The sequence below is a fragment of the Passer montanus genome, unplaced genomic scaffold (assembly GCF_014805655.1).
Source record: "Passer montanus isolate IOZ18808 unplaced genomic scaffold, ASM1480565v1 scaffold675, whole genome shotgun sequence".
Taxonomy (NCBI): Eukaryota; Metazoa; Chordata; class Aves; order Passeriformes; family Passeridae; genus Passer; species Passer montanus.
In genome coordinates this window covers 1,016-13,605 of record NW_024371871.1, presented here as the reverse complement: position 1 = coordinate 13,605, position 12,590 = coordinate 1,016, and the positions used below count along the sequence as shown (strand labels likewise).

Sequence of the window (12,590 nt, the reverse complement as noted above, 5' to 3'; positions counted from 1 at the left end):
CCTCTTGCTCCTTTGGGATCCATGTCCTAAAGCGACTCCTGGCAGGTCAGTGACATGAAGGAGAAAGTGCCCAGATCACCAGGAGCTCCCCATTCCCATCCTGCTGGCTCTCTCCTCTGCGTATCCCGCTGTTGCTTCCCAAAGACATGGTGGGGCCATGGTGAAGTAGGAAATTACATCTTTGACTACATCAGAATTTCACTTCCATTTGTTTGGTGGTATGTTTTGGGGGGGATGTATGTTTGGTTGTTTGTTTTTTTGTTTCTTTGGTTTTTTTTGGTTTTTTTTTCTTGTTTGGTTGGGGGGGGAAGGGTTGTTGGTTTTTTGGGCTTTTTAGCTACCAATGAAGTGAGTTTAAAATATCATCGATCTTATTGTAATGTATAACCCGGGTGTTTTCCAGATAGACAAGGTTTAGCTGGCAACAAATGCTGGCAACGCTGGTTAAGAACACCCATGCCTTGTACCTGTGCACTGTTGGTGGGAAGAAGGGTGGGGCTGGGGGAAAAAAGGTGTTTTAAAATTTTATGTTACATCTCATGATCATCCTCTGCCTCTGTGAATAATACATTTACTTAATACCATTACATTTGAACCTGGTTTTGTACTCTTGGAGTGTTTTTTCTCCCAGTCCTCAAGTCATGAGCCCGTTGTTAATTTTTGTTTCCCTCTCCTCCCCCAGCTGACAGCAAGAGAAGGTGAGCAAACAGCTTTCCCGGGTGCCTGGTGTTTGGCCAGAGCCAAACCACGACAGGCTTGCAGCCAGGTTATCAGCATCAGAGCCCACATTTCTTACTGCCAATACCCTTGATGATGCAATAAAAGCAATAGGGGACCAGATTTTGGGGTGCTGTGGTGCCCCTTCCAGCCCTTCACCAGAGCTCATCATTCTCCTCCTCAGTCCTGGGAATACTTGTGGTTGTTTTTTCCTGATCTCACCCCTTTGCAAGCAGGGACACCTTCCACCAGGTCAGATTGTTTCAAACCCCATCCAGCCAGGCCTGGAACACCTCCAGTGATGGGGAGGCCAGAGCATCTGTGGGAACCTGTGCCAGGGCCTCTCCACCCTCACAGGGAAGAATTTCTTGCCAATATTCAACTTCAACCTGTTCTCTGGCAGTGGAAGCCATTCCCCCTTGTCCTGTCACTCCAGGCCTTTGTCCAAAGCGCCTCTCCAGTTCTTGGAGCCTCTTAAAGCACTGGAAGGGGCTCTAAGGTCTCCCCGCAGCCTTCCCTTCTCCAGGCTGAACATCCCAAGCTCAGAGACCTCAACAAAGCCATAGGGTGGGGATTGATGCCCCGTGGAGACAACGGTGACAAACACAGATGTCACCCTGCTCCTGGAAGGGGGTGGCTGTGCTGAGGACCATGGACTCCCCCTCCCCTTGCAGCTGCACCATCCGAGCCTGCTGAGGGAGAGGCCAAAGCCAGGGCAGAGGGAGAATTTCTGAAGGCACAAAACCAGCAGCAAGGACATCAGTAAAAACCAGGTTTAATATTAAGCAAGAGCACACGAAAGTGCTGTCCCTGTGTGTTTGTTTGTGCATGTGTTCAACGGCAGGAGACAAAAGGACAGTGAGGGTAAGGATTTAAGGAAAATGGCCCAAACCCTTTACAGCACTCCAACTTAACAGTACTTCATTTATACATTAATATTAGCAATTCAGCAGAGGAAAATCAAATAGCAACATTTAACCTTTGTTATGCCTGATACTTGCTTCCAGGCCTGACCCACTCAGGTGTCTCAGGCACGGAGAGCAGGACACGTCCTCCACCAGGAAGAGGAGGGCGGATGGGAATGTGAGGAGAAGGATGAGGAAGTCAATGACAGCCACGTTATGGATGACAAATTTAACACCCTTCAGGCCGAGGAGGCCGATGACAGCACCGTTCCCAGCCAGCCCACAGAGGCAGATGAGCAGAGTCACACTATGTGTGGCCACGGTGGTGACATCTGTCTCACACAGATGGTCCCCTTCAGTGGGTGAGACAGGAGATGGGGACACGGTGCTCAGCTCCATGGATGGACGCTGGGCAGGCAGTGGGATGTGGCTCCTGGCTGCAGTCAGAGTGGATGGGCAGTCAGTGCTTGGAGAATCCTGGGATGGACCATGAGGGTCCTCAGCAGCTCCCTGCAGTGGGAAGGATTCAGAGGGGGAGGAGTGAGATGTGCAGAGGAGGAGGGCAGAAGAAATTGTGGATTGAGAGAGGGGGGCAGGAGCATTGGGCAGTTCAGCAGGGGATGAGAAGGGAAGCTCAGGGCAGAGGAGGAGAGAGCTGGGGATGGCACTGCAGTCATCATGATAGAATGGCAGGAACAGAGCAGATGCTGCTGGAGGAGAGGAAGGTGGGGTAGGGAGGAAGGAAACCATTCCACTGACCTGTTCCCTGTGGGGCAGCAGCAGGCAAATCAGATCTGTGCAGATCAGCGGTGCTTCCTGGTCCCTCTTGCTCCTTTGGGATCCGTGTCCTAAAGCGGCTCCTGCCAGGTCAGTGACATGAAGTAGAAAGTGCCCAGATCACCAGGAGCTCCCCACTCCTGTCCCACTGGCTCCTCTCTCTGCCCTGTCCTGCTGCTGTTTTCCAAGGCTTGGTGGAGTCACGGGGGAGTCAGAAATTGCAGCTTTGGCTACGTCATAACTTTACTTCGTCTGAGATATTTATCTTCTTTTTTTTTTTTGCTACAGAGGAAGTGGCTTTTGTCAAAAGCTGTAAATGGCTCCTCATTTCCTCCTGATGAGAAACATTCCTTCCCTGCAGAATGTCGCTTTTTCCGACTGCCTTCCCTCTCCTGACAGGTTTCTACCATTCCTTGTTTCTCTTCCCTGAGGGGTCATTGTCCCTCCAGCAGCAGAGGGATGCTGGTGGCACTGGAATGCTGCCAGTGCTGGTGAGTCATCTGGGTGCTTCTCAGAAGTAACTCCTATTCCAGGAAGAGCTCCAGGATCATTGCCTGAGCTCCCCCATGGCCTGAGGAAGCAGAGCTCAGCTGCTCACTATCCTATCCTATCCTATCCTATCCTATCCTATCCTATCCTATCCTATCCTATCCCATCCCATCCCATCCCATCCCATCCCATCCCCATCTCTGCACTCCATTCCCACCCCATTCTCCATCCTCACCCCATCCTATCACATCCCACAGCTTTCCCAGACAGCTGCTGCTCCCCCACTCTGAGCGTGGCCTGTCAGGCTCTGCTCTGCTCTGACTTTACCAGCATCCAGACCCCCTCCAACGTACTCTAACCCTCTCCTGACCCCTCCAGCCTGCTCTGACACCCCAGAACCACCCAGGGCTGATTTTTTTCCCCTGGTAGCCTCACTTCTACCCTGCTCCACCTGGGACCCCCGACAGTGTCCCTGCTCCTCCTGGCCATAGGGATCTAGGACCCAGGAGGGAGGAGGAAAGCCCAGCTCCGATGTGCTTCTCAGGATCACACAGGATGATAAACGTGGCTGGAGCCAGTGCAGAAACAGATTAGGAGGTCTGCAGTGGTTTTGGAGCAAGTTCTGTAAAAAGAAGCAACAGTGCATGGCCAAAGGAAAAGTTCAAGGCAGGGTCACCTTTAACATCTCAGCACTCGGGGCATACGACCACCAGAGACCCCTCTGAATGATCCTCCAGGGCCAGGAAAGGACTCCCACGTAGGAGGAGGATGCATGCAAATTAGTTCTAGGAAAGTGATGTTTGTGTATTAGATAAGAAACACACTTTTGTGAGTGTGTGTGGTTTTGATGGATAAAGCCCCTGTTGTAATGTCTCACCACACACAGAACAAGGGGAGATCTTCTGTGTGTGCTGTGGAGGTAAAGAATTCCTGCTTCCTAATTCTTCCCAATGTGATTGAAAGTTTATTTCAGCCCCTTGTTAATTACTTCCTAAGCCCATCACTACCCCACATGCCATGCCATCCCATCCCAAGCCATGCCATGGCTGCTCCCCGGGCTGAAGCTCTGCCCTTCTGGCTCTGCTGCTCTCCAGTAGGGACATTTGAGATCGGCAGCATCCAGATCCTTCCTGGCGCCTCCCGCCCCCTCCAATACACCCTTCCCCTCCCCGGCAGCCCCACTCCAGCCGGGAGCAGGGACATCTCTGCTGTGACACCTCGGAGCAGCCGGGGGGCAATGCTGAGCCCCTGGGCCATCGTGTCTGTGCCGGCTGTGCCGCTGCCAGCCCAGCTCTGGGCACTCGGGATCACTGTTCCTCCAGGGAGCACAAGCCATGGGTGTGTCCCCTCCCTCCAGCCACATTCCCGGCTGGCAGCAGCAGCCAGAGGAAGCCGGGAGGCGAAGGCAGCTCAGGGTTCACGGTGCTGTTTATTGATATCACAGCCCAGTGGGATGCAGGACCTAGGTACCAGGGAGAATTTTGGGATCACAGCCGTGTGGGGCACGATCCGTTTTGGGAATGGTGTTCTAGGACCCCTGAGGGAGGATCAAAGCCATGCTCCAATGTGCTCCCCAAAGAGCATCCCTCTCACATGGCCCTTGGCAATGCCCCTGCTGCCTTCTCCTGCAGAATTGACCCTGTGGATATTTATTAATCAGGTGACTCTAGACAACCCTCAGCTACTATGCCGAGGTGCTTCGCCAGTGCAGTGGAAGGGATCAGCAGGCTCAGACTGCCATGGAATCATTGGAATCATTCCCTGCTGGAATCATTGCTGCTGGCAGTATTTTCTTCTGGCTCCCCAAAGACCCTCCAGAGAGATTCCCTGAAGGACCCCATGGAGCCGTTCTTCCAGCATCTCCCTACCAGGAATGAGATGATGGGTTTGATGGTGCTGTTGATGCTGGCAAGCAGGAAACCAGGCTGGGAAGGCAGAATGGTGTAGCCGAGCTGCTGCAGGAAATTCCAGAAGAGGGAGAGTGGTGAGGAGAGGGAGGAAGATAATAATGTGGAGCCTTTTGGGCTTGCTCTTCTGTGAGAAACATGAGTCCTGAATGGAGAAAAATATGCTGGAAATGAGCATGAAGGGAGCAAAGAGGAGGAGGTGGAGGGTGTGCATGGAGATGAGAGACACCTGGCAGTGAAACTGGCCCAGGGAAGCCACTGCTGGATGGAGAGCAGCGACAGCAAAGAAGGTCACTGCAGGGCACTCATACCACGCCTGGCAGGCACTCAGAACAGAAAGAGCAGCAGCAGCAGAAGGAATTGAAGGCTACAGAGCCTAATCCTGTGATGTTCATGAACAGCACACGGTACGGCCCCACGCTGGAGCCCCCACAAGAGCGACAGCCGGAAAAGGAAGCTCAAGGACCCCAGGGGCACAAGAGCAGAGCAGACCACATCCTCTACAAGGAGGAGCAGTGTGCATGTGAGCATGAGGAGGAGGAAGAGGAAGACAGCGACAGCCAGGTTGAAGATGAAGTCGGTGGTGAAGCCGATGCTGAGGAGGCCGATGACAGCCCCGTTCCCAGCCAGCCCACAGAGGCAGATGAGCAGTGTCACACTGTGTATGGCGATGGGGGTGACATCTGCCTCACACAGATCATCTCCTTCTGTGGGTGAGGCAGGAGACGAGGACTCACTGGTCACTCCATGGATGGACACTGGGCAGGCAGTGGGATGTGGCTCCTGGCTCTGTCAGAGTGGATGGGCAGTCAGTGCTTGGAGAATCCTGGGATGGACCATGAGGGTCCTCAGCAGCTCCTGGCAGAGGGGAGGATTCATTGGGGAGGAGTGAGATGTGCAGGGGAGAAGGGAGGTGGAAATTGTGGGCTGGGAGAGGGAGGTGGTGGGGCTGGGCTGTTCAGCAGAGGTTGCGGGTGGAAACTCAGGGTAGAAGAGGCATGACCTGGGGATGGCACTGCAGTCATCATGATAGGATGGCAGGAACAGAGCAGATGCTGCTGGAGGAGAGGAAGGTGGGGTAGGGAGGAAAGAAACCATTCCACTGACCTGTTTCCTGTGGGGCAGCAGCAGGCAAAGGGGTCTGTGCAGATCAGAGGCGCTTCCTGGTACCTCTTGCTCCTTTGGGATCCATGTCCTAAAGCGACTCCTGGCAGGTCAGTGACATGAAGGAGAAAGTGCCCAGATCACCAGGAGCTCCCCATTCCCATTCTGCTGGCTCTCTCCTCCTGAACAAATTATTTGAACTGGTTTAGGACAAATTAGGGGAAAATATCTCCAAAGGAGCCCCTTATAGGAAACAAACCCCTCCGCACCTTCCCCCCTCTCCCCACCACTGGGTTCGGGAAGAATTTCTTCAGAGGGGAAGTGGAAAAAACTTGTTTATTAAAGAACAACAAAAAAAACACTCCCAGCACAAGAGAAATAGCCTGAGATGGCAACAGATGTTTCACCAGTCCAAGGGGTCGAGCCGTTTCTCTCTTTGCCGCGGAGGGTACGAAGCTTCTCTTGCAGACCCCGGACAGAGCCCCTTGCCCGGTGCCGGTGCAGAAACAGATAAGGAGGCCTGCAGTGGTTTGGGGCAATTTCAGGAACAAGAGGCAACAGTGCATGGCCAGAGGAAAATTCAAGGCAAGGCCACCTTTAATATGGCAGCATTCATTGAATATGACCACCAGAGAGACCCCTCTTTATAAATCTCCAGGATCATAAAAGGACTTCCTGGAGGAGGGGGATGCATGGAAATGAGTTCTAGGAAAATGGTGATTATATTATAGAAAAGAAAAACTTTCAATGCCTATGTATGGTTATAATGGATTAATACTCTGTTGTAAAGTCTCACCATACACACAATACCAGAGGAGATCCATCTGTCTCCTATGCAGGTAAAGAATTCCTGCTTCCTCATGCTTTGCATTGTGTTAGAAAGTTTGAAAGTTTGTTCTGGCCCTTTTCAGTACTAGGATACAGACAGGCTGCACAGGAGAAGAAGAGGACCTGGGCAGGGCACTGCGGTCACTGGGAGAGGGTAGCAGGAAGAGAGCAGCTGCTGCAGGAGAGGAAGGTGGGGCAGGGAGGAAGGAAACCATTCCACTGACCTGTTCCCTGTGGGGCAGCAGCAGGCAAAGGGGTCTCTTCAGATCAGCGGCTCTTCCTGGTCCCTCTTGCTCCTTTGGGATCCACGTCCTAAAGCGACTCCTGGCAGGTCAGTGACATGAAGGAGAAAGTGCCCAGATCACCAGGAGCTCCCCATTCCCATTCTGCTGGCTCTCTCCTCCTGAACAAATTATTTGAACTGGTTTAGGACAAATTAGGGGAAAATATCTCCAAAGGAGCCCCTTATAGGAAACAAAACCCTCCGCACCTTCCATGGCGAGGCATCGCTGCTGGGGCCATCCCGGTGTGGTGAGCGGTGACGCGCCGCGGCCGCTGCCATCCTGGTGTGGCCCAGGAAAAACCTTGTGGAGGGCAAGACCCGAGCAGAGAGAGAGAGATAGAGAGAGGTCCCTTGCTTCCAAAGTGGAGCTGCCTGTCTTTGGAGGACTGCACCCCGTGGAAGAGTGACCCAAGCCATAACAGTTTGGAGGAGACTGTTTACTCCTGGGGGGGACTCACGTTGCAACGGTTTTGTCAGGACTGCTGCTGGTGAGATTAGAGCCACACGGAGGAAGTTCATGGAGAACTGTCTCCCGTGGGAGAGACCCCATGACCTAGCACAAAACAACTCCTCTCCCTCAGCGAACAGAAAAGATCTCAAGTGATGAACTGACCAAAACCCCCACGCCATGTCTCCCTGCACTGTCAGTGGGAAGGAGGGAGGGGCTAGGGGAAAGAAAGGTGTTTTATTTCACTTCTCATTATCATCCTCTGAATCTCCTAATAATACATTTACTTAATACAATTTATTTTGAACCTGTTTTTCTCTATTCTTGGAGTGTTATTTTCTCCCAGTCCCCATCTCAATTCATGAGCCTGCAGTGGCGGCTGGCGTCTAAGAGAAACCCCAGCTAGCTGCGGCCAGCACCGCCAGCAGCACGGGGGCACTCTCCCGATCGAGGGCTTTGCTAGGAGAGCGCCTAAGGTTTATGCCTTCTGGGGATGAGGATTCGCGGTGGAGAAGGAGAGAGGCTGCTACCCACAGGGTGGAAGAAGGAGACAGACCACGGCGGCAGTTCAATCTGGTTTTAATGAACTCCAGGGAGACTGCCAGCCGAGGACCCAGACTGGGTCCCGACTGGGGTTTATAAAGGGAGGATCCTCAGCCAATCGGAAAAAAGATGGGAGTGGTAAGAGAGTGAAAGATAACGTGGGGTATCCAATAGGGGGAAAGTAGGGGTGGAGTTATGGCTCCTGGTCCAATCACTCGATGCCCAAGGTAGAAGGTTCTGGATTCAAAGGTGGGGGCACTGAGTGACGGACAGGAGACCAGGGAGGGATCACGGGTTACTACAATGTTTGGAGGGGAGAAGAGAGGCTTGACCGACGGGGCAATCAAGGGAGAAGGAGAACCTGGGGAGAACCATTGCAAGAAGGGGTATAAGGGACAAACCAACTCAACTTAATACAGTACAGTAATAACACAATACAACATAAGCCCTTTGTTAATTTTTGTTTCCCTCTCCTCCCCCAGCTGACAGCAAGAGAAGGTGAGCAAACAGCTTTCCCGGGTGCCTGGTGTTTGGCCAGAGCCAAACCACAACAGGTTTGCAGCCAGGTTATCAGCATCAGAGCCCACATTTCTTACTGCCAATACCCTTGATGATGCAATAAAAGCAATAGGGGACCAGATTTTGGGGTGCTGTGGTGCCCCTTCCAACCCTTCACCAGAGCTCATCATCCTCCTCCTCCTCAGTCCTGGGAATACTTGTGGTTGTTTTTTCCTGATCTCACCCCTTTGCAAGCAGGGACACCTTCCACCAGGTCAGATTGCTTCAAACCCCATCCAGCCAGGCCTGGAACACCTCCAGCGATGGGGAGGCCAGAGCATCTGTGGGAACCTGTGCCAGGGCCTGTCCACCCTCACAGGGAAGAATTTCTTGCCAATATTCCACTTCAACCTGTTCTCTGGCAGTGGGAAGCCATTCCCCCTTCTTGGAGCCTCTTTAGGCTCTGGAAGGGGCTCTAAGGTCTCCCTGAAGCCTTCCCTTCTCCAGGCTGAACATCCCAAGCTCAGAGAGCTCAACAAAGCTACAGGGTGGGGATTGATGCCCCGTGGAGACCAACACAGATGTCACCCTGCTCCTGGAAGGGGGTGGCTGTGCTGAGGACCATGGACTCCCCCTCCCCTTGCAGCTGCACCATCCAAGCCTGCTGAGGGAGAGGCCAAAGCCAGGGCAGAGGGAGAATTTCTGAAGGCACAAAACCAGCAGCAAGGATATCAGTAAAAAACAGGTTTTATATTAAGCAAGAGCACACCAAAGTGCTGTCCCTGTGTGTTTTTGTGTGTGCGTTCAAGGGCAGGTGACAAAAGGAGAGTGAGGGTAAGGATTTAAGGGAAAATGGCCCAAACCCTTTACAGCACTCCAACTTAACAGTAATGGGAAAAATTTATCTGGGAAACCGGATAAAATTGGCTTTTACATTCATGTATTAGCCTTTGCATATTGTTAGTGATTGCAAGTATTTAGGCATAGTATCAATTATAACTCTTTTTAACTGCTTGCTAATATAATACAATCTACCAGCTTAATTATAAACTGTGTTACTCGTAGAAATAGTGGTGTAATGAATATTATATCTGTGTTTGACTATGGAAATAATTGTGTGATGAATGCACTGTGTTACAGACCTTAGCAAAACATAAGACATAAAAAAGAAAAGAAAAGCTTTAGTGTAACTAAAACCAGTGTAAGGTCATCCACTGCCCAACCTGTTCAAGTTATAAGATAACTGTGACACAAACCAGAACACAAGAGGACAATTAGAGAATTCCATATTAAATTTACGGAAGACATACTAAATCTTTATGAGAAGATATGAAATAGCAAGATGGAGACACAAGAAGAAATAAAATATATTGACATAACACCCAGGATGTCATGCAGATAAGCCAGACTGTGAAGTCAGACAAAGGAGTTCCCAAAACATTAGAAAGTTTCCAAGAAAGTTTAAATAATGCATGAAAAACATAAATTTACATGTATCCCAGTAATGTAACAGTATAAAGATAACATTGCCTGCATACACCGGTGTGTTCTATAGCTGTTAGCCAGGTGCACCCCACTGCTGGAAATATTATCCATTCTTTATCCTATTACTATAATTATTATTACTATTATTAAACTTTTAAAAACTGTAATCAGTGAATTCAGTTTTTCACACTGCTTTTGTTATACCTAAAACTTAGCCATTCAGCCATTCAGCCATTCAGAGGACTAATACTTAACAGCATTCAACCTAATTGTTGCATGAAACTACCTTGCAGGCCTGACCCACTGTCTGAGGTACTAACACCTGTGAGAGCAGCATTTGTGCCACATTTGCCACAGCAGCTGCACACGTGTGTGCACAGAGGCAGAAAGAGTCAGTGCAAGGTCCCTGTGAGAAATTCCCCTGGCAGGCAGTGAAATGCTCCCTGGGGATCCCTCTGCATCTCCTCACTGGGCCAAGGGCTGGGCCTGGAGCACTGGGGGATCGGCCCAGGAGCCGTCGGCGTTCGGGGATCAGCCGAGGGCAGCAGACGGGAGAGATCCCAGCTCGGAGAGGCCCCACTCCCAGGGAGCTTCTGCTCAGCGCCTCACAAGCACGGATCAGAGCCCAGAGGGGCCTGGAAAGGGGCTGGGGATGCCCCAGCACAGGGAGGGTGACACTGTGGGCATTTACTGACCAGGAGACTCAAGGAATCTCTCAGCCACTGTCCCAGGGTCCTTCAGCAGTGCAGTGCAAGGGATCAATAGACTCAGACTCCAGTGACCATGGTTAGATCATCTCCACAGGCAGTGTTTTCTTTTGGCTCCTCAAACACCCTGTGGATCGCCTTCCTTAGGGACTGCACAGAGGAGTGCCTCCTGCAGCTCTGCATGGAGCAGTGTCTCCAGCAGCTCCTCATGGAGTAGGCTCTCTTCCAGCTCCCCACCAAGAAGTAGATGAAGGGTTTGATGCTTCTGGTGATGCAGGTGAGCAGCAAAACCACCTGGGAGGGCACAACCGTGTAACCGAGCTGCTGCAGGAAATACCAGAGACTGAGGGGTAGACTGATGAGTGCAACGAGGAAGATAACGATGTCCAGATTCTTGGGTGGCTCTTGGGAGCCAGGCTTGAAATGAATGAAGAGGATTGTGCTGGAAATAACCATGGGTACAGCAAATAGGAAGAGGTTGAGGGCGTACATGGAGGTGAGAGCCACTTGGCATTGCTCCTGCTCGTGTGACTGGCACAGGGAAGTCACTGTGGGATTGACAGCGGTGACAACAAAGAACAAAGCCCAGAAGAGGGCACTCATCACCACCCACAACAGTTGTTTGGACAGTTGCCCAACACAGAAAAACAGGCAGAGGATGGACCTGCACCTCTCAATGCTGATGAACATCAGCTGGAACAGCCCCATGGTGTAGGTAAACAGTGATAGCTGGGAAAGCAAGCTCAAATACATTGGGGGCATTATAGCAGAGCAGGACACTTCCTCTACAAGGAAGAGCAGGCTGGAGGGGACCATGAAGATGAGGAAGAGGAAGTCGATGCTGGCCTGGTTGAATGCCACAAAGTCAGTGATGGCATTAATGAGGAGGAGCCAGAGGAATGCCCCATTCCCAGCCAGCCCACAGAGGCCGACGAGCAGGGTCACAATGTGCATGGCCATGCTGGAAACATTGATGTCACACTGACCAGGCCCATCATTTGGTGCTGTGAAGAAAGGGGACACGGTGCTCAGCTCCATGGATGGATGCTGGGCAGGCAGTGGGATGTGGCCCCTGGCTGTGGTCAGAGTGGATGGGCAGTCAGTGCTTGGAGAATCCAGGGATGGACCATGAGGCTCCTCAGCAGCTCCCTGCAGAGGGAAGGATTCAGTGGGGAGGAGTGAGATGTGCAGAGGAGGAGGGCAGTGGGAATTGTGGGGTGGGAGAGGAAGGTGGAAGGGTTGGGCTGGTGTGCAGGGGGTTGATAAATAACAGAGAATAAACATTTTCAACTCCCCTGAAGTTGCTTAAAGACTGACTGGTCAGAGAGATAAATGGATGTAAAGATGTGGACACAGGATGATAAATGTGGCTGGCGCTGGTGCAGAAACAGATTAGGAGGCCTGCAGTATTTCTGGGGCAAGTTCTGTTACAGGAAGCAACAGTGCATAGCCAGAGGAAAAGTTCAAGGCAAGGTCACCTTTAATATCACAGCACCCAGTGAATACAAACACCAGAAACTCCTCTTACTGAACTTTCAGGATCAAATAATTACTTCTACTAGGAGGCTGACATGTGCAAATAAATTCTAAGAAAATGATGTTTTTGTGTCAGATAAGAAAAACCTTTCAATGTCTATGTGTGATTATGATGGATAAAAGCCCTGTTGTAAAACTCACCACACACGGAACAAGGAGAGATCCTTCTGTATGTCCTGTGCAGGTAAAGAATTCCTGCTTCCTAATGCTTCCTGTTGTGTTAGAAAGTTTATTCTCGCTGATTTTGGTCTCACTCCCAATCCCCATCCCCATGGAGAGCACTCTCTCCATCCCATCCCATCCCATCCCATCCCATCCCATCCCATCCCATCCCATCCCGCCCCGCCGCGTCCCCTCCCGTCC

The 12,590-nt window shown here is 51.4% G+C and overlaps 2 protein-coding genes across 3 annotated transcripts in view; one reads left to right on the top strand and one right to left on the bottom strand.

Moving 5' to 3' along the window:
- The window catches only part of LOC120511639, a 13,095-nt gene extending 8,156 nt beyond the window's left edge, over nt 1-4,939 (top strand). The window contains exon 2 of the mRNA XM_039728969.1: nt 4,227-4,939. Within this exon, the coding sequence (XP_039584903.1) occupies nt 4,227-4,719 (493 nt within the window). The 3' untranslated portion in view covers nt 4,720-4,939. The remainder of the gene's footprint in view (nt 1-4,226) is intronic.
- The window catches only part of LOC120511638 (mas-related G-protein coupled receptor member D-like), a 15,185-nt gene extending 2,684 nt beyond the window's left edge, over nt 1-12,501 (bottom strand). Inside the window, exons 1-2 of one of the 2 annotated variants that reach the window (XM_039728968.1) lie at nt 12,369-12,469; nt 10,767-11,840 (exon numbers count right to left, since the gene is read on the bottom strand). In XM_039728968.1, coding sequence (XP_039584902.1) covers nt 10,767-11,729 — 963 coding nt within the window. In that variant the 5' untranslated portion in view covers nt 11,730-11,840; nt 12,369-12,469. Of the gene's footprint in view, nt 1-10,766 lie in introns of both variants that reach the window. The other variant, XM_039728967.1, reaches the window with a different exon arrangement.
- Nucleotides 12,502-12,590: the final 89 nt, after the last annotated feature.